Source organism: Platalea leucorodia, assembly GCF_965183815.1.
Source record: "Platalea leucorodia genome assembly, chromosome: 14".
Classification (NCBI taxonomy): Eukaryota; Metazoa; Chordata; class Aves; order Pelecaniformes; family Threskiornithidae; genus Platalea; species Platalea leucorodia.
This window is the reverse complement of record NC_138836.1, coordinates 5,306,775-5,327,961: the sequence shown is the minus strand read 5'-3', so window position 1 is coordinate 5,327,961 and position 21,187 is coordinate 5,306,775. Positions and strand designations below refer to the sequence as shown.

Below are 21,187 nucleotides of genomic sequence, written 5' to 3'. Positions count from 1 at the left end.
CAGCCAGGGGTCCCCCAGTGCTCTGGGAATGGGGTGAAGCCTGCAAGGGGTGCAGGCAGTCCCGCTGGAGGCCCCCAGGCAGGGATGGAGCCGGGGGGGTCCCAGCCGGGGGGCAGGGATGAGCCAGGGCTCAGCAGCACTTTCAGGACAGGCACCGGCAGAGAGGGGCACAGACTCGGCCTGGGGCTGCTCCCAGAAACAGCAACTTTATTCACAGCATTGCTCCCTCACCCTCCTGCGCAGATCCCCCTCCCCAAAAACACAGCCAGGAGACTCCGCACAGTCCCTCAACAGGTTACCAGTTCCACATGTGAACAGGTTTGCTGTCTCACAAGGCACTTGGGTTGTTTTTTTCCCCATTTTGGAGGAGCTGAGGGTTTCCCCATCCCCAGGGGTTGTGCAAGCCCCCCCCCCCCGATGCAAGTCCAGCACACACATCTCCAATGCACTCGTGTTAGCCGGAAGGGAAGCCGAAGCCCAGGAGCCATGCTGCGTGGGAAGAGCAGCAGCAGCTCTGGTTTTACGAAGGATGGGATGGATTTGGCTCCAGAGCCAGAGGGAGCAGCATCGCCTCGCCCCGCTGAGCGGCACGGGTCCAGCACAGGCTCAGGACCAAGTGATCACAAACTGCTCCCACATCGGCAGCGACACGGGGACACTCAGCACCTGAGGGGGAGAAGGAAGGGTCAGGACAGTGAGAACTGGCCAGGGTGGAGCCCAGGGGGTGTCAGAGCCAAGGGGGGTGTCCTGCCCGCCTGGGGTGCATGCAGAGATGCAGCCTGGCACGGCCCCAGTGCCGCAGACCCCCCGGGAAGGGTGCCCAAGGCAGACAGCCCCAAGACCAGAGCCACACCACTGCTCCCCGCAGAGCTCCAGCCCCGTCACCATGCATCCTCTCCATCCTCCATCTCCCCACCCTTGCCCCCCTGCACAGCCTAATCCTGCTCCAGCGCCAGGGCAGCAACCCAGCCCATGCTGGGCAGCCCTTTACGCTCCTTGGTGCCAACAAAGCGGGTACCGTGCCATCGCTGGGGCTGAACCCCACCAGCCCCTTGGCGGAGCCCCGGGTCCCCTCCCAGCTGCTGGCCAGCAGCTCCCCCCTGCCGCTGCCCCCTCCCCACGGGGGGACGAGCACTTGCCTGGGTGTCGCTGCGGTAGGAGAAGTCGCCCACGAGGGCACCGTTGGCCAGGACTTGCCGGGGAGGGCTGGTGACGCCCAGTACGGTCACGGCCTCCAGCAGGACCCCGTCGAGGTGGGCGCTTGCCCGCAGCAGCTGGCTGAGCACAGCACCCTGTGGGGACAGTGGGGCTGTCACCCCGTGCCCCCGGGTCCCAGCCACCCCACACGCACCCAGGGCTTCTCGATGTGCCCTGCCCAACGTGCTGCCTGTCTGCAGGGCACAGAGCCCGGGGGGACGGGCGCTCTGCCGTTGCTGGAGAGCAGTAAAGCCATTTATCAGACAGCACTGGAGAGGATCCGCTGCTGCGCAGCACTGCGGGTGCAAGAAGAGAACAGCCAGCTTCCCGGCACAGCCTCTCCCCCTCCTGAGTGGGCTCCTGGGGGCTACGGTCCCCACGGGACCCCTCCACCTCACAGTGCTGTAGCCCACGCTGAGCACCCGCTGCAGGGCCGCAACTCAGTCTGGCAGTTTGGGCACAACACAGCTTGGCTGCACCATGGCACGGTGCTGCCCGTGACCACGTGTGCCCCAGGGGCACCGGGACCTGCACGCGGCAGCGAACACCCATGCTCAGATACCCCCACCAGCAGCCCCCCCTCGCTCACATGTGTGGCTAGGAAGAGGATCTCGGTGTAGTCCCCCTTCTCAAAGGTCTGCCAGCTCTCCCCGTCGTCCCAGAACAGCTCTCCCCTGGCAAAGCCGTCCGGTGTCAGTGCCACGACCAAGGCCATCCCCTTCTTGCGGGACTCGGCAGTGTTGAACGCAGGCTCCTGGGGTGCAAGATCAGGCACAGCTCCAAGCGCTGCCGGAGTCGCTTTCCCCCAGCCCCGGCCGAGCACCACAGGCTCGCGGCTCATTCGGCCACGTCCAGTCTGCCGGTGACTGCGTTGCAGCCCTCCGCCCTGCCCCACGCGTGGACAGGGGCTGGCCAGACAGGTCACCGCGGTCACCACAGCGCGGAGCGGGCTCACCTGCAGGGGCAGGATGTGCCCTGCGCGGACATGGACGTTAATGGTGTCCAGGGGGGCTTGCAAGAGGATCCACTGCCCTTTGCTGTGGATGGTGGAGTCCTAAGTAACAACAAAAAGAGGGAAGAGCAGGCGTAGGGCACAGCGAGCCAAGGGGGTCCCAGCCCAGTGCTGCGGCCCTCGAACAGCCATGAGTGAAGGCAGGCAAGGCATGAGTCCTGAACACACAGCCCTGGGGGGCCGGTACCAGCGGTGGGGCACAGGAACGCAGGCGGAGCCCCGCGGCGAAGCCCCTGCGCGGCCACCCGAGAGCCCCGTGGCGTGGCGGGGGAGCACCCACCCCTGCGAGGCTGTACCACGTCCCCGCCGGGAAGTAGCCGCTGACTTTGGTCTTTCCTGCCTCCAGCACGGGTGTGATGAGCAGCCCCCCGCCCCACAGGAGCTGGCGGTCCACAGCCCAGGTGTTGGGGTCCTTGGGGAACCTAGGGAAGGACGGGGAGGGACAGTGCGGTGCCAGGGAGACCCAGCACCCACCTCCCGCTGAGCCTGGTGGGGACCGGCACCCATCGGCCCCGGCCAGGTCGGCACTCACTCGAGGAAGAGGGGCCGCGCCACCGTCTCCCCAGCGGAGTGAGCCCGGTGGAAGAGGGTGTAGAGGAAGGGCAGGAGGGAGTAGCGGAGGCGGAGGGCGTTCCTCATGGCGGCCTGGGCAGCTGGGCTGAAGGCGTACGGCTCCTGCGGCTGCAGGAGAGAAGCCGAAGGGGGATGCTTGAAAGGGTGGGCACCTTTCGGGTACGTGGGACGGACTCCCCCTGGCACGAGCCCAGCACCAACGGCACACAGCCCCGCAGCTGCGCCAGCCGCCTTCCCACGCAGGCAGGGCAGCCCCTCGCACGGCCCCAGAGCACCCACCCCTGCCCCAGCCACCCCCGCCACCCGCTGCCGGGCAGGGTGAGGGCTCCCAGTGCTCACCCGGGCGCCGTGGTCGTTGTGATTCCTCATGAAGGGGTAGAAGGCGCCCAGCTGGGTCCAGCGCACGCACAGCTCCTCGGACGTGTTGCCCATGAAGCCACAGATGTCGGCACCCACCAGTGGCACCCCAAAGAGGTTGAAGAGCAGCACCTCTGCGGAGGGGGTGCAGAGGGCATCAGGGCTCTGCAGCGCCTCGGGCACAGAGCCCAGGGAGAAGGCACTGGCTGCAGGGGAGGCGCGGGGGGGAAGCGGGGGCGGATGCAGCCCCAGCGCCCCGTAGCCTACCTGGTACGGAGTAATACAGCTGCTCCCAGTCGCTGCCGACATCCCCTGTCCAGTGCCCCGCGTAGCGCCCATGCCCAGCGAAGGTGGAGCGTGAGATGACGAAGGGGCGCTTGCCCCGGACCCTCAGCAGCGCGCTGCAGGTGGGACGGGGTCAGCTCAGCACCGCCCAGGCAGGGAAGGGACTCAGCACCCCACCAGCGGCTCCCGGCAGCAGCACAGAGCTGGCACGTGCCAGGGCAGATGCCCAGGGCCACCTCACCCATGGGGCAGGTGACATGGGACAGTGCTCAGGACGCAACCCCTCAGCCCAGGAGCCGGCATGGCCACACTGCACCAGCTCCAGCCCAGGGGATGCTTCCAGTCCCCTCCAGTGCCAGGCTGGCAGCAGCAGGCAGTGCGCTGGATTATAAATCAAACCCTCGCCCACCCGCTGCATGCCTCCCATGCCCAAACTGCCCACATCGCGGCATGGGGAGGGGTCTCTCCCCTGGGATGTGCATCCTCTGGGACAGCAGGAGCTGCGGCACGAGCCCCAGGCTTACTCGTGGGAGGCGATGGCCTCAGTCAGCCCGTACAGGCTGTGCAGGTTGTAGTGGGAGGACAGGTACTGCTGGCTTGAGGCACAGATGGTCCCGGCTTGGAGGCGTCCCCCGAACACACCTGCACGGGAGGGGCAGTGGCGAGGGCGAGCTCAGAGCCCTCTCGGCCAGGACCGGAGCATCCCCCGGGCTCCTGCCGGGGCTCCCCGCACCCCCGGGCAGAGGCTGGTACCCACTCCCCGTACCTGGCACGTACGGGGGCTGCTCCAGGCTGTTGTTGGGGCAGCCGTCCTGGGAGCCCTCCACAAAGTTTGACGGCTCATTCATGTCCTGGGGAGGGAAGGGAAGGGGAGGGAATGGATGCCCTCACTGCTGCGCCAGGGCCCAGCAGAGGTGCAGGGCAGGAGCCAGGGAGCCGCAGCCGGCAACTCTGCCGGGCCACTCACAATCCACATGCCATCGAAGGGCACTTGGTCGTGGAAGTCCTTCACCATGTCGTGCCACCACTCGTGAGTCTCTGGGTTGGTGAAGTCCGGGAAGGCCGTCGGGCCCGGCCAGACCTGTGGGAGGGAGGCAGCAACCGGCAAAGCCCCGCTGTCCCCAACCCGCTGCACCCCACAGCCCCCACGCACCACCCCACTTTCCAGCATGGCCATTCCCCGGCTCTTTCCCTCCGGCTCTCGGGGTCCCACTCCCGCCGCCCCGCTCAAGCCCCCTCCCACGGGGACCGGGGCTGCTCCTCGCACGCACCTTCCCGATCAGGGGCTGCCCCGTGGCGTTTCGGATGAACACCCCTCGCTTCAGTCCCTCGTCATAGGGCTTGTAGGTGCCGGGAGGCCCTGAGCTGCTGATCCCAGGATCCTGGCAGGGCACAAAGCTGGGGCTTCACCAGCGAGACAGGGAATGGCCTCCCCTTCCTTCCTCGGAGGAAGCTCCATCACCGCCCTTGGGGGCAGCCAGAAGCCCCGGTGCCAGCAGGGAAACCCGGGTGCCGTGCAGGAGCCCCGGCACGGCCAGGGGTGCCACTCACCACGATCATGATGTACCTCAGGCCACGGCGGTGGAAGTCCTGCACCATCTCTGGGTAGTCCTTAAAGCTTTTCTTGTTGAAGGTGAAATCCCTCTTGGCGTCCATGTAATCCAGGTCGTTCCACTGCACGTCCTGTGGATGGCGGCAGCAGTGCTCGGGGAGGAGCAGGGACCCCCGCACACCGCCGCCGGACCCCACCGAGGCTCCCCATCAGCCCCCCCACGGCCACTTTGGGCAGAGGCTCCCGGGGAGCAGCCGGGACCTACCAGGGGGAAGCGGGCTGCTGTCATGTTGACCACGACCTCCCGGGTGATGTCGGTGGAAGAGTAGCCCCAGCGGCAGAGGTGGAAGCCCAGGCCCCAGTACGGGGGCATAAAGGGGAACCCTGGAAGCCGGGAGGGTGGGCGCTGGCCAGGCGGGCACAGGGACAGCCCAGCACCGCGCCCCACTCCGCCACGCTGGCTGCATCGCGCAGCTCACAGCAACCCAGTAAAGCCATCCCGGGAGCACCCGTGCCCCCCACCCGTGGCTCGGCCCTACCGACAATGTCCAGGTACTGCCGCACCACGCTCTTGGGGTCAGGGCCCAGGAAGACGTAGAAGTCCAGGATCCCACCCGTCGTGCGCCAGGTCAAGGCCGGGCTGGGCTGCAGGAGCACGTCTGGGGAAGCACAAGCGCCGGAGGAACAAGCTGAGGAGGGGGACGGGGGCCAAGCCCGCGCCTGGCGCCTCCACGGGACTCACCCATCGCGTTGCTGTTCAGCAGAAAGACACCGTGGGCTGAACCGTCATCCTCCATCCCCAGGTAGAAAGGGTGGGAGCCGTAGAGGTTGGCCTGGGGCTGGAGCAGAGCACAGCGTGGTGCTGGCAAGGCTCCGCCAGAGACCCCAGTGCAGCACCCACCCGCCCACCCCTCGCCTCCGGCCAGAAGCACCGTCATGGCTCAGGGTGCAAACCCAGGGCTTGCAGCCCCAAACACCGCCCCAGCTGGCAGAGCTGTGCCCCGAGCAAGAGCCCTGGGACCAGTGGGGGGGGAAGCAGCTCCCGAGCAGCACAGAGCAGAGCCCCAGGGGGGACAAAGCCTGACGTGGGGACAGCGGTCCTATGGGCTCGTCCGGGGCTGATGCTAGGTCCCAGAGCTCAACCAGCACGGACGCCTTTCCCCAGCCCCGGACAAGACATAAGAGGCCGTGGGGCCACCCCTGCAAGCACAGATGAGCCGTCTCCCTTTCCCTCAGCCCCGCTCCGTACCACGGGAGCCATGTCTCGATTCCAGAGGGTGACCCTGGTCCACGCCGTGTCGAGGACCAGCGGCGTCAGGTGCTCCCCCAGCCCAGAAATGAAATGGGAGGGCAAAGAGGTGGAGATCTGCAGGAACTGGTCTGCGAAGAAGAGGGGCGCGACGGTGGTGTTCAGCCTGCCGGAGAGAAAGGGAGACTCCGGCAAACAGCCCCGGCGGTGCCCAGTAGCCGGGGAGGAGGGAGGCACCGAGCTGGAGGACCACCAGCTCTGGGGAGGGATGCGGATGCTTGTCACCATGTGAAACAAAACCAAGTTTTGGCTGAGCTCCGGGATTCCCGCTTCCCTTCTCAGCCACCGAACGGCAGAGGGGGTCAAAGCAAAGCCCCCGCAGCCGCTGACTGCCACCCTGCTGTCCCCACCCGCGTCCCCTGCCCCATCCCTGCTCCCGGCCCGCGCATTGCGGGGGCCGGCGTCGGGTCCCGCTTCCAGACCGAATCCCTTCGGGAAGGCGAGGGGAGCCCTCGCCCGGCTCGGGGCAGGACGGGCACTTACAGGACCCGTCCGTCGCGCTGCCGGTAGACGACGAGGCCGAAGGGCTCCTGGTTGACCCGCACCCCGTAGAGCGTGGAGGCGGCTCGGCCGCTCGCCGGCGGCGTGGCCAGGGGCACCTCGTAGCGCTGCCGGGCCGGGTCCCGCAGCTGCGGGGGCAGAGAGGGAGGGGGTCGGCTGGGGGCAGCCCGGGGGGCCGGGGCCGGGGCCGGGGCCGGGGCCGGGGCGCACCGTGAAGCGCAGGCGGGCGGGGGTCTCCAGCGCCACGTCCAGCCGCAGGCAGCCCACGTCCCCCGGTAAGAAGCTGGCGGCGACGCGGCGGAGCCCGGCGGTGAAGCCGCTGGCGGTGGCCGTCAGGTTCTCCGCCCGGTAGCTGCGGTAGCCGCGGGGGAAGAAGCACCAGGGCGGCCCGGGGCCGGGGCCGGGGCCGGGGCCGGGGCCGGCGGGAGCGTAGCAGCAGCCCCGCGCCTCGCAGCCCGCCCGGGCCAGCAGCCGCTCGGGGCCGCAGTCGAAGCGGTCGCCCGGGGGCACCTCGCAGCCGGCGGCCCCGGGGCTGCCCGCCGCGGCGGGGACCAGCAGCGCCAGCAGCGCGGCGGCGGCGACCCGCGGCCCCGGCATGGCCCCGCCGTCCCGGCCTCCCGGCAGGCGCCGCGGAACCGGCCCGCGTCACGGCACCGCCCCCGGGGCGGCCCCGGCCCCGGCCCCGGCCCCGGGCGGGCGCCTTCCCCTTCCCGGAGCCGCCCCCGCCGCCGCTCGATCGCTGCTGCTGGCCCGGGCTGGGGCAAAAGCCGGTGGGAGGGAGACCTGCGGGTAGCGGTAGGAGCTATCAGTTCCCGTCGTCGGACTCACTGCACGACAGATGTAACCAAACGAAAGTAAATCTTACGCTCCCCCTTCGGGCAGCTCGGCCTTGGGAGAGCAGATGCGCGGAGCCAGAGAGATAAGAAAGTTGCAAGATGCCCACAAGACCAGAACAAACCGACCTGGAAGGACATAGCATACGTGACCCCAGACTGACTTTGCACAGAAGTAAAGGTCAGTCAGCGAACACAGGGAAGAAGACTACGAGCCTTCATCTGAAGACCCTCAAAGACCACCTGAAGACCACCACGGAAGATGACTACGCATGCAGATCGGACACTTACATATGTTAATAAGTTCCAGGAAATCTCATGTTTATGTAAATGAATCCTCGGAAAGCCTACGAACATATATGATTTCATTGTATATAATTACCAAAAGTTTACCAAGTCGGAGGAGCACTCATGGTGGAATGATCCCCAGTGCTACCCGGCACCGTAATAAAGAATGCCTGCTTTCTGAAACTCCAAAATTAAGTTTTAGAGAGTGAATTATTTTGCTGCTTTCCAGTAACAGGAGAGCAGGGCCCGGGCGGCCCCCCCGGCCTGAAGGTCAAGGCTGCAGCTGCCCCCCAAACCCCGACGGCCAGGCCAGGTCAGCAGGGGCAGGGAAACTGATGAACCTGCCCGTTGCTGCAAAGGTGAAATGGAAAAAGAAACAAACAAAAAAAGTAGCAATGCTACCTCTTTAATAAATATTTATATTTATTTTTATATTTATTCTTATATTTCTCATTTACAAAGCCTGCAGCCTCCAGACGAACAAGAATAGATGGTTATAGCTGTTCTGTCCATGTCTCTGTCAGTTTTCCTGCGAGCCGAGCCTGGATTCCAAGCACTGAGTGAGCCACTGGAGAGCCCTTTGGTGCTGAGGATGTTCCTGCTGGATCTGGTGGACGATGGCGTTGACGGTACGGAGCCGGTCCTGCAGTTTCTGCTGCTCGTTTCTCCAGGCTTGTTCGGTGCGGCACAGGGGAGTGTACTTCCCTTCCTTCAGTGCCTGCAGATGCTTCTGGCGTGTCTGGTAGGCCACAATCTCCAAAAGGTTCTGAGAAAAGCAACAACGGAAATTGCTTTGACAACAGACTGCACACAGGTACTGAAACCATCGTATTTTGAAACAGAAGGGCTTCTTAAGAAGGATACTGCTAAGTCCCCGTTATAACAGCCAAAGAGCATCCCCATTCTGCCTGCTGTAGAGGTACAGTCATGTCACAGAATTCCATAAATCAGAGAAATACCCGTGCATACAAGGCAACCCTTGCCAGGACAGAGTTTCACCAACTTAAAAATGTCATAGGAGCTCATTCAAGACCTTGAGCTGGCTCTCAAATTTGTAACATACTTACGAGTAGCCAGCTAGCGCTCACAAAGGAAAGTTGCTAGTAGATATTTTCAAGATACAAACGATGTCCTTCAGGCTGACGTTTCCAGGCGAATGCTGCCTCACTAAGGGTGCAACCGCAGCATCAACTCAGGACCACTATGAGCCCTCAAAATGCGTGCAGTTAACTTAAAGGGTTGCTAAAATTCCATGCCAAGCATGCCCAGTTCAGGATGGTGGTGAGACAGAGAGACAGGGAGCTGGCAAGAGAAGCAAGCAGCAGGTTCTATTTGGCTCGCCTGCTTGCAGGAAGGAAGCAGATGCGCTCACCCATCGTTTCTTGTTCCGAAGAGATTCTGCGTCTGAACGGAGGCCATCAGACTCAGCCTGCAGTCCGCACAATTCTTGCTGCTTTTCCAAGAAGGTGGCACTAAGGGACGCTTGGGTGCTCTCCAGCTCCAGGATGGTTTTGTTGCAGTCTTGAATGTTCTAGTAAATGGAGAGAAGGAAATGGCAGATTCTGGCTCTTTAGTTCACCTGCATTCCCGGCCATCTTCCCAGAACTCTTTTTTTCTCTAACGAGTTTCCAAAGCCTGCCCCCTGTGCGGTGCTGTACCTGTGCAGGGTCTGGGTACCGACACCCCGTGGCTGTGCTAAGTGCGCACTGGCGCTCATCACAAGGCAAATACAGGCTACGTCAACTCTTGCAGCCCTGCTTTACTTGCTCACCTTCTGGGTTTCGCCGATCTTCTTTCTCAGCTCCTGTTTCTTGCGGTGGAAGTCGCTCTTGGTGATACGTTTCTTATCTGTTTTGTTCTGACCCTCTCCACGAATCGCTATCGCCTCTCTACGAGAAACAGATGCCTCCATATCACAAATCATCTTCTCCTGCTGCTTCATCAGCCGGCCATAGCGGACCTGCCATTTGTCAAGAGATAAAACAGGCTGAAAATAATGAATGGTTACAAATGGCACCCAACTGAAGTTTTCTGTGTGGCACACCCCATCAACATAAACCAGATACGTGTGACGCGTGAGCCTTGGCAAGCCAAATTTGCTCTAAATCCAAACCTAGTTTGCCCTGTGTGGATCTGGAAAGCAGAGGGCTGGATTATCAACTCATCTAACATAATCTTCAAAATGTTTCACTGGAATTCATTAGCAATAGCAAAAGCAGAAGAGCAGAAATATCCCGAGAATGAAAGGGAAGAGTTGCTTTGCCAGAAGATAGAAGACTTCCCTAACCAGTGGTTAAGATGATGCAATATTTAGTAATCAACATTCATAAATTGGGGTCACAGAATAAGGTGGCAGACATATTACATTTTAAATAGACTTCCTGCGTGTATCTAGATTCTGCTGCAGCCTATTACATAGCGTGCACAAAGAACGCTGTTGTTCTTGTTGATCAACACATTCCAATACTGTCCATCTTTCCCAGTGGCTTACTTGCATCCTGTGAATCTCTGTTCTCATGGCTTGGATTTCGCCTTGTCCTGTCTCAGAATCCACCGCTGCACGCATCTCTTTTGTCAGCTGGATCTTTTTCTCCCATAGCATGATTTGATGCCTTCAATGACAGAAAGGGAAAGCAGTGCCTTTATAAACAACAGAGAGGATGCTCTCTCTGTGCATCAGTGGCAGCACACTCCCGAGATCGATTCTGAACACAGTGCTGAATGGTTTGGCAGAAACTAAAAATTTGCATACGGGACGTATAAAAGGGCAGCAACAGAGCAGCGTGAAATCAGACAGGAAGCTTCACAATTTAGAAAATGGCATGATGACTGTAAAAACAAGCGAGCCCAGACTGCCAGGGGGATGATGGATTAATTGCCCAGTGCAGCACACTCGCTCTGAGTTACTGGCAGAGGAGAGAGCATGCAGTCTTCCCATACAGATCTTGGCAACATCCAGCGCAAGCATGCCGGAATCGTTACATCTCAGCTCTTGCTGGTTCCAGAGACGGCTAAAGCACCTTTCAATTTCTGCGTTTCAAAAATTCATTGAACTCTTTCATCTTCTCCAAGGACAGAAGCACATTTTCTGGTGCTGGTTCAGTTTGATGACTGGAGAAGAAAGGTAACATGGACAAATACACAAAAGTTCAAAGACTGTGGCACAAAGCAAGAATTTCTCTGGTACCTACTCTGCTTCCACCAGGCTGTTTAGGAGTCTTTCCTTCTCCTCAGTCAACTGACTGTGCTTCTCCTGCATCTCAACTGATTCTTTTTCTGCTGCCTAGAGTTGAGAAGCATAAACCAATACAATATTGTCAGACTGAGAAAGATTTTCAGGATCACTGTTTGCCTCTGATCTGCATGGGAGGTTGAGACCTGGAAATGAGATGTCAAGCCTCTGTACCTTGAGAGAGCGTACAAACTCGTTCTCTGTGATAATGTTGCCATATTGCAGCTCCTCGCAGCTGCTGTTGTTCTTGTTGATCAACACATTCAACTTTATCAAGTCATTTGACATGCTCCTCATGTGACGTTCGATGTCTTTCTGTTCTTTTGTTTCCTGCTGAATTTCATCTACAGGTGAACAGAAGAAAGTCTTAAAATTTGCAGGAGCACTGGGTTGAATGCAGGCAAGGTGTGACAGACTGCTATTAGACCAGACAACACTGCATGCAGAGCCACCTGTGTCTCACATACCCAGCCAAAACCTTTTTCGTCAAGCCCAAAAATCAAGTAAGGTTTTGAAGGAGACTAATGTGGAAAAGAGTTGGGTTTGGCCAAGGAAAGTGCTATCATTGCTGGGGTCACTTACCTACCAACTACTTGCAAACTTTATTTAAGAAATGCAACACGTGACATGCTCACTTAGGGTTCGACTGTGTCAGTTAAGATAGCAGCATCAGTTGTTATAGGAAATAACGACATGCAACACAGCAGAAGGTGCCCCCGAGAACCATACTGCGATCATTTGTATTATTGCTCGCACATATATAGGAGCACTGAAGGCATTCTGTGGTGAAGGTCTAGCATTACCTGTCTGTAAGCCTTTGCTCCCTTTTTTATCCATTTCATGGATGAACATTTTAAGAAAGAATTAGGGAATGACTTACTTTCAGTGCGTACTTTCTTCTGCTGCATTATTGTGAGCTGTTTCTTTAACATATCCAAGGAGGCTATTTGTTCCTCCCGTTCGTGTGTTAACTTCACCAGCTCTTTCTGTAGATTGAGCCAGTACTTCTGTAGTGTTATCACCTCAGAATTATATTCTTCGATCTGCTTGGTCAGCTTGTTGATCTCAATTTCCAATGGTCCCAATTCTTGCCCCTGTACGAGGGCAAGGTTTGAGATTAATCAGGCGGAAGCTGCTGGAGCATTTGTTTATAGCACTATTGCAGAAGGCCGGTCTAACTGCTGAGATGCCTACTAAATACTTCAACTATACTGTTATTTGGTCAGTTAGTTACTTTTGGCCTCCATTTCCCATGAGTTGGATGAGACTAATAATTCCTGACCTCACAGGAATAAACGCAACAGGAGCGCGAAATGTTCTCAGACTCTGTGGCGAGAGGGCCTCCTAAGCTCTTACAACAGGTACATCTGGACATTCAAAAGTTTGCGAAGCTTATGCCACAGTAATCGTTTCTGCATTGGTATCCACAAAGGTCTTGCAGCTCACGGTGCTAGGGACGGAACTGGGTATCATCTGAATGGGACAACCATCAAGCGACTTAAGTCACTCTGCCTGTTCCATTCTCCTCTCGTCAGTCTTTGCAGATTTTATAAAGAGATCCTATTTACTCCCAGATTATTAATATCATTCAACATTTTCGTCAGATGTAGACAACTCCCTGCAGAAATCTGGGCTAGGCACACCCTCATTTCACAATTCCCTAATGCCAGCTCCTCTTCGCAAGCATTAAGAACTGTTTGACGAATGTAAACAGGTACATTAACTAGTGCAGCTTTTAAATCACAATACTGATGCCTGAAAGTTTTAACTACCCAGCACTTATGCAGTTCCATTTATCAAGGGCGTCTGTGGTCACCACAAAGAATAAAATCAAGTTTGGGATTGAAACATAAACATACGTACCCCCTGCTGAGAAAGAATCATCTCCAACCTCTTGTTGTACTGGCTGATGACCCCTCCCTTGTTCTCAGTCAGGATACTGCACTTTGCAATCTCACTTTCCCTGCAGCTGATCAGATCATGGATATTTTTTATTTCCTTGTCCAGCTCACAAAGTGTTTTTTGGAGAATTGTCAGCCTGCAGTTGGTATGAGTTGCATTCAGAATAACCTGGGCCATATCATTCTCAACCTTGGAAAAATGCAGCTCCTAGGAATATCAAGAGACAGAAAACATATTACTGTCACCAACAGCAACTCATTGATTTGTAATGCCTACTTACCAAAGCACGGGAATCAGGGGATTTAGGTTCTACTCCCCGGTCTGTGCTACAAGCTGTCAGCAAGCTACTTACCCTCTCTGTACCTTTGTTTCTCCATCTGTTGACAGGAAATAGCAATATTTACCTCTGCCATAAGGCTGTTGAAAAGCATTAAGGAGCCTAAACATCCCAAAACCCTTCAAGAGACCACACTCATCACTTCTGCAATTATCTTCCCTGCCTGGATGTCTCTAGTTACCTGGCTAACGGTAGTAGGACATTACTATATTGTACCTTCTGCACCATGCCTGACGAACACTTCCCTCACCTAACCACAACTGTACTAGCCAGAAAGCGTGGGTATGCCTTTTGTTTGAGCGCAGCATGGAAGCAGGCAGGTAACTTTCAAGAGCCTGTCTGCTACTTCCGCACAGCCTGGAGCACACTGCGAGAGGTTGCAATTTGGTCTTTTCCAAGTCCCTAGCCTCTGCGCTATGTTCTGCTGTGCAACACATCTAATAGGAGTCGATGCAGAGTATCCACTTGTTTGTTTATCTGTCAGAAAGGGGGGCAGAGGGGCCTTCCTCACAGTGAAAGCCACCCTGGAAGTCTTCCAGTTACTTAAGATATGGACCTGATTTAAAAAACCCAGGGGCAGACTGAACTAACCCATGGAAATACAGAGGTGTGAGCACGTTCTGTTAGTGCCAGCCCACGCATAAGTCAATACGAAAAATACTATGCTGAATCTTCTAGTTTTTCTACCTGTACCAGTTACACACTCCCAAAGAGAGCAACTTATCATGCCATGAAGAACTGTGGGTCTGGTTTCACTGTTCCTTGGACTGTAATCCTTATTTGGAAACTGGGACTATGCCTGTATCACATTCCATGATGCAGTATAGAGATATAAGTTAATTTAATGTGGAGTACAGAAGTAGCACATATCCACTGTCTTCCTGAAATACATAAGAACTTGAACCACTTTATAGTAAACACACCCAGGATTCATCATTCTGCCTCATTTTTTAAGTAAAGAAACAATAGTATGTTATGTGTCAGGCCCTTTTGGCCAAACTCTCTCGCATACACAAGAACCCTGCAATAAGATCACTGGAAGAACTAAACTGAAATTGCAAACCCAGCAGAGCTTCAATTGTAGACTTGAAAAACAAAATGCAGACACTGACAAAACACACTTGAGAAACACTGCTCTAGGCTGTTTCCTTCCCCTGCCCTCCCAAACAGAAGAGATACCATACCAGATCTGTTTTTCTCCTGTGAAGTTTTGCAGCCAGCTGTGAGAAGTGCTTTGTGGCTTTGCTGGACATCATCTGGTCCTGAAGCTTTGCCATGATTTCATTCTCCATCTGCTCTTTTGCGTCAGTCCCTTTCTCTATATCCTTACTGATGGACAGCAACTCATTCAGACGAGCAGCTTGGTCCTAAAAGGTAGGGAAGACAGAGACAGGATCACTACAACTGTTTGGGGAAGGGGATTAAATACCTGTGACCAATTCAAAAGGATTCTTCTTCCAAGGAACTCTTCTCACCATCTTGGTCCTGGTGAGGGCCTGCTCTGTCTCATGGAGAATGCGAGTATAGGTGCCAGATTCAACCTTCAGGGCCTCCTGCCTTGAAAGGCACTGGGCAATCAGTTTCTTTGTTGTGTTGGCATTGTTCTGTGAACGGCTCAGAATGGTGACAAGCAACTCATTCCTCTCCTCCTCCTTCCTGATTGACTTTCTACAGCCATGGATGTCCGTTTCTAGGGACTTGAGGTCATGTCTGTACTTGCTGGAGAGGCAAAGAGGATGGAAAATCATCACAGGGATTGATTCATGTGCTGAACGGTCATCTACAAATTCCTCTTTTCAAAAATGCTATTGAAGCAACAACTGACCAAGAAGGAAGATCTTTATAAAGGCTAGTCTGCTGTGACAGTGCAGAGTCATCAGAAGATGGATGGAGGCATTAAGATTTAAAAGGAAACGTATGTAGGAAAATTAATTCCTTCTTTCAGTTCTGTCCCCAGCCCCCCATTCTTACCAGGATGCCACCATATAAAAGTGTATTCTATGTTCTCAGAGAATCAGTCAAGTTTTAAGACTCCAGACCAAATAAACACTTCTTTTGGCAACAACAGGGAGGTTTTCCTGAAGATTTCTAGAGGCATCACAAAATCCTAACCGAAAGTGATAGATAAATCCTTCTCACTCTCTAGGTCTTTGGATTGAGAGATGTTGCAAAGGCAAAGGAACTCTTTTAAAGGAATAAAATATGAATGGAAAAATTCTAAACAGCTTTAAAATAACCACACATTTCGAGGCAGAGTTGTGTTTTGGATAAAGAAAATAGTTACAAAGAACTGTACTTCCTCTCCTTTAACCTTATTATGTGCTTTAGAGCAGCAAACGTTCTGTCTGACATATCCTGCACGTACGGTAATACACTTGAGAGAAGACGTCCTGCCCCTTTTAGAATCCCTCCTGTCCAAATTATTTGAGGTCTCTCCTGAGACCGTTTTCAGATACCATACCTCAGCAACTCTTGTGTGGCAGTATAGGCCTCATCTCTTTGCTTCATTCCAGCCAAGCTGCTCTTCCAGTGGTTCATCAATTGCTTCTTCTCCATGTTAATAGCCTGTACCTCCATACAAGCCTAGGGAAGAGAGAGTTGGTAGACAATCTATACTGTGCTGAAAAACCAAATTCATGTTACAATGCAGTATTTTTCTTCTGTTCATAATATGATGGGCAGGAACAGCTTCAACTAATATGTGTCTAGTTTATTGTTGCACCAGACCACAAAGCATAGGTCTGCAAGGAAAAAACATGCCGAGAGAGTGGGGGAGGAAGTGATTTACAGGCAATTCTTCAGGGGAAGAAAAAAAAAAGTCTTCGTTTCTGCAAACAGGAACGAACCATACAACTCTGGCCTAGATTGTACATACCACGTGAGCATGAGCCAAAGTGGTCAGTCCTTCCACAGGGAAATACTAACCAGAAGCAAAAAAAGCACCCTCCTACCTCATTTACTGCTTGCCGAGTTACTTTTGTGTCCTCTGCCTGGGCCACAAACTGAGCTTCAAACAGAGCAATCTGTTCTTGTAGTTCGTAGGCTTTTCTTGTTAAGCGGTCTACTAGCAGATCCTAAAGAGTCAGAGCCAAACAGTTCAGGACGAGCAATGTACTCTCAGTCTTAACCAACTCTATTCTACAAGAATAGCATAGGCTAGAAAAGGGTTTAAATTGGCGACTGGATTTGATTTGATTCCTACTGAAACTTTTCCATTCATATACAAATGACTCATGAATGTGACAACTTTCGAGAGAACGAGACCTTCTTTGCTGATTTTTTATTATTCCGTTTGCAGTAGTAAATTGATACTTAAGACCTGAAGCAGCATTCATTCCTGTTAGCATGGATTATATTGTGCCACCTCTCCAGCAGCTGGGAATCTTAATACTTGACGTTTTAAAATCCTTTGTTAAAAAACGTCTAAATCCATCTGATTTCAACTGTTTGCATGCAATTTTGCATTAATAATAATCAGTCTGTGTCCTGCTGCAAGCAGAAGGCAGCAGAGGGAGCTCCAGCACGCCAACCGGCTCAGTTCATTTTCAAAGTTCACTTTTCATTGTGAAACTCGTTGTGACTCCGAATAATTCTCGAGACTTGAACATACGATACTTCCTCACTAAATGTCTTTCTGCCCCCACACCCCCTTTGCTTGAGTGAAGAGTGATTCGCTATGTCTGTCACTAGGTCTGATTCACTATTCGCTAGGTCTGTCAAAAACCTTTGGGCAGTACATGCCACTATCTTGGTGGTGGGGATTTTTCCCACTTTTAGAAAAAGTAGGGTTTTTTCACTTATTTGGGAAAAATATCCCCACACATCTTCCATGATTCAGTCACTATAGCCTTCCTTCTGACAAGGCAGCATGTCCTCCAAGACTCACCACAAACTGTCAGCTGTATTTATTTATTTGAAAGACGATAGTTTTACTTGATACCTGTTTTTTCTTTTCCACTTCAGCCTGGACCTTCTCTGCCTCAGCCTTCTTTGTCGACTGTTTCATTAGTAAAATATTATGACGCATATCCTGATCCATATTCTGCATGTAGAAGAGATGCAAGGCCAGGTTTTCAATCTGGGTCTGCATTGCAGAAACTGGGGAGGCAGGAAGAAAAATATTTACAGAGAAGTATGTTTGTAGGATACACTTTAAACAGAGATAAAAGGGAAAGAAATATACAAGCACCCAAAGCAAAACCCGCACACCTACCAGCTAAAGCAGCCCTTCCTGAAATGAGGATTTACATCAGCTTGGCAGTATAGCTCCACCAGCAAAGCTAAAAATCTTGGTGATTCCTTGATTCCCAGCACACAGAATCCCAGGAAATCAAAGCAGCAGCCTCAGGAGGCTGTGAATCCACTCCTCTGCCCCAAACCAGAACTGTCTCTTTCTCAGTCTGTTGAATGCTTCTCTAATTTTTTCAATAATCTGCAAAAACTTCCTAGGCAATTTATTTTAACGCTTAGCTATCCTTGCCATTGCAATTGTTTTACTGTTTCCTATCGAAATGTCTGCAACACAAAAAGAATGAGCCAAGACCATTTCTTTGGCTGGAATGGGCTGCCACATGGATGGTGCTCTCATACTCCTGGATGCCCCTAATGACCTACGGCCTTTGCAATCTCATCAGACCCTTACAGAAACACAGGCAAACGTAACAGAGCGATGGGAATTTTCCTCCTGCTAAGTCACAGAACAGCCTACCTGCCGGGAACAGTTTTAGTTTTAGTCCTAAAGGCCTTCTTAGAAGTACAACGTAGCATCATGGTCTTAGAAACAATAGAAATTATATGGCAACGAGGAATATCTGTGAAATTTTTCAATGAGTGCATTATTCCTGATTAATTTTACTGTATTTTTCAATCCAGTGCTTGACTTTTACATTCAAATTCATTTCTCCACACAGTACTAGAACTAGGAAATATTGCAAGGACGGCCTCGGTCACCTTTCTTGCGTTCATCATCTGTGTTCTGACACATTTTCTTGTAAGCAAGCCTGAGGCCCTCCAGTTCCTCTTCCAGCTGCTGACGTGCTGTGGCCGCCTGAGAACAGCGGTCATGGCTCTTCTCCAGTTCCATCTGCAGATGGGCCAGCTGCTGCTGCGCCCCATAAAGAATCACCCCAAGCTCTTCTCTCTGTGCTTTGCCCTTCTTTGTTGCTGTTCTCTGCAAACACAAGAGGAAATCAGCCGTCTCACTTCAGCTTGGACAGGGATGGGCTGCTGTGGGAAGGCAAAGAAAGAATGCCGCATACCAGTTCCTGAAGCTCTAGGTTCACTTTTTCCATCTGCTTAGTAAGGTAATTCTTCAGGGCAGCCTGGAATCTTCTCATCAGAGGCTGTAAAGAAGCATGATGTTGATAAACTTTAACAGACTTGTGTAAATAAATTATGAAGAAACCTTGCTGCTACTCCCACTATTAAATAAAACATCGTATTTTCTGCCATAGGCACTTGCATTCTTATTTTAGCTACACTCACTATAACAAGTGAGAAGAGTTATATAGCGGGTATTTGTTGACATCAGAAAGTGACTGCTGAGAATATTTGAAAGTCAGAAACATATAGGAAGGGCTACATCTGAGAACCCGTCCACTCACTCCTGCTGCAAGTGCTTCTCTTTCAGGAGTCCTGAAGAGTATCAGATTTGCCCTCCTGCAGTGCGCTTCTGAACCTGCAACTTTGGGGTTAATATTGAGGGACAAACACGTTCAGGAGTTAGTACTTTTGCAAAAGCTGTTTCTAAACCTGTAGTTTCAGCATACAGCTAAGCCACTGCTTACAATTTACCTCGCACATTTTATACAAATAAAAAAATCAAGTCTGCAAAGAAGAATGACAAGATCTGAGGACTTCTTACATGTTCTGGATCCAGGACAACCAGTTCTCTTTCTTCTGCGTTTTCTTCGCTTCTTCTGCTTATTTCATGTTCCTCAGTTCCATGCTGCTGGCATTCCTTTTCCCATCTTTGGCCACCATGCTCACTAGTAAGCTGACCAAATTGCTCAAAGGCAGACTCTGAATAGAGAGAAATGGGTTCTCCAATGTTACCTGGACCCCACCCCCCAAAAAAAAAGAAAAAGATAAAGACTTAGATTTCATAGAATTATGATTCCAGCTGGATTAACAGTGATCAGAAAGGGAGAAAACTAGAAACTGTGCTTGATAGAAGGTATCGAGTATTGTACTGTTAATAAGGAACTGAATGATACCTGACTCTGTGCGGCTGTTGGACTCCACTGACAACGCAGATGCCTGCAGAGGAGCCCCTGAAGACGTACGGGAAGGGTTTCCTCTGTCTGTTATTGGCTGCTCCATGTCACCCCATTCAGGAGGACACCCGTCTAATTCCACTTTGTCCGAGAAAGTCTCAGGAGATTTTTCCTGAAACATAAGATCCATCATCTGAAAGAGCTTTTCAATCTAACTCTATTTGCCCCTAAAAATCTGCTTATTTTTGTCATCATGAGACATGGACAATGCAGACAAAGAATCAACAGGAGGGCCATGTTCTAAAATCAGCACAGATATACTGGGAAAGCTGTATCACTCCGTACAAAAAAAAAAACCAAACAACTTTACACATATATGACACAACAAAGGAACCTCTCCAGTTTTGTCAGAGTTTTTGTATACTTCGTGCTTGATCAATTAGCTGCTCTCTGTTCCAGTTCTGATTGGTTTTGTGTTTACAGCAATAAAACTGCAACAGGAGAATCTGAAGTTACAAATACTGGTCATGCATTCTGTGGATAAGATTATATATATTACTATAGTGTCTCACTTCTGCAGAACCAACGAACAGCCCTGTAGCTCCATAGACTCCTCTTTCTGCTGGGGGAAATGTCTCTTCTTGCTCCTCCAGAGGCACAGACTCTTCCTCTTCATTGTTGTTCCCATTCTCTGCCTCTATTGCCTAGCGTACAACACAGGCAAAAAGCAGAACAGCAGCATTATAACGGCTTGTGTACTTTCTTTAATGTTAATGCTACGGCATTGTAACAACTGTTTTTTGGTCACAGGGTACAGAAGTTTAATCTCATTTGCAAAAACAGTCACCCAGCTAGCCTTAAGATAGTAGAGATCCTGACCAAAATTCTACACGCCACTTTTAATTTCACATGGGTTTCTAGCTTGCATCTATTTAAACAAAAAAACGCCCTTAGGGCTTTATTAAAGAAAGTCTTCCAGCTTGCACTACACATAGCCAAATTATTCTCTTCTTTCTTTTTAAAGAGACACTGTGTTATTCCATATCATCATTTGCCAAATTCAAATATTGTACAGGACCAACAGAAGAAAAAAAAACTTATCACCAACAACTCGCAGAAAGAGCCCGAGTACGTGCATCTATGAAATGTGGAGAAATTCCTTTTTAAAGTGTCTACAGCAGGAACGTGCTATCTAAGAACTGAGTGAGAAACACCTGCTTCAAGATGCTGCTGACACACAGGACAGTTACTAAATTTGTAGTGGCTTTTTTTCTAACACGCAGGGCAGGACTGCAATAAGTGCTTGCTTGTTTTACTTCTTCCTATTGAAATTGCTTCCACGAAGATGTCAGTCTGTAAGGAACGCACGGGAACATGCTGTCCTGTGACCGTTTCAAAGGAAATCACCTCCATAGCAAGATGTGACGGAACTCTGATTATATCGCGCTCAGCGGAGCCGAATTCCAGCCCAGATCCCTCTGCTGCGGCACCGGGGGCCTGTTCCATGGTGCTGCGGCTGGCCTCTGCCTGCAACCAGAGCGTCCCGCAGGAGAGAGAGAATGAGTACCAGCTCCCCGGGGCCCGCCGGGCTGGG

General features: G+C 52.9%; 2 protein-coding genes across 2 annotated transcripts; both read right to left on the bottom strand.

The window, feature by feature from the left end:
• Positions 1 to 254: 254 nt before the first annotated feature.
• On the bottom strand, positions 255 to 7,383 carry GAA (alpha glucosidase; the record flags this gene model as incomplete). Its single annotated transcript, XM_082326427.1, has 19 exons — positions 255 to 666; positions 1,140 to 1,292; positions 1,787 to 1,951; positions 2,153 to 2,251; positions 2,490 to 2,631; positions 2,742 to 2,890; positions 3,122 to 3,273; positions 3,407 to 3,540; positions 3,949 to 4,066; positions 4,191 to 4,275; positions 4,392 to 4,505; positions 4,696 to 4,806; positions 4,976 to 5,107; positions 5,242 to 5,360; positions 5,516 to 5,635; positions 5,719 to 5,815; positions 6,226 to 6,391; positions 6,769 to 6,914; positions 6,997 to 7,383. The coding sequence occupies 19 exons, from the start codon at positions 7,381 to 7,383 to the stop codon at positions 607 to 609; spliced, it is 2,649 nt and encodes an 882-aa protein (XP_082182553.1). The 3' UTR covers positions 255 to 606.
• A 1,044-nt stretch (positions 7,384 to 8,427) lies between these two features.
• On the bottom strand, positions 8,428 to 21,039 carry CCDC40 (coiled-coil domain 40 molecular ruler complex subunit; the record flags this gene model as incomplete). The annotated part of the gene is made up of 19 exons (XM_082326539.1): positions 21,001 to 21,039; positions 20,166 to 20,297; positions 19,594 to 19,765; positions 19,242 to 19,432; positions 18,637 to 18,720; positions 18,329 to 18,548; positions 17,319 to 17,476; positions 16,330 to 16,452; positions 15,840 to 15,961; positions 14,854 to 15,097; positions 14,563 to 14,745; positions 13,003 to 13,248; positions 12,020 to 12,233; positions 11,314 to 11,483; positions 11,099 to 11,190; positions 10,399 to 10,519; positions 9,679 to 9,867; positions 9,280 to 9,438; positions 8,428 to 8,673 (listed from the first exon to the last, which is right to left on the bottom strand). The coding sequence occupies exons 1-19, from the start codon at positions 21,004 to 21,006 to the stop codon at positions 8,428 to 8,430; spliced, it is 3,072 nt and encodes a 1,023-aa protein (XP_082182665.1). The 5' UTR covers positions 21,007 to 21,039.
• Between the last annotated feature and the right edge of the window lie 148 nt (positions 21,040 to 21,187).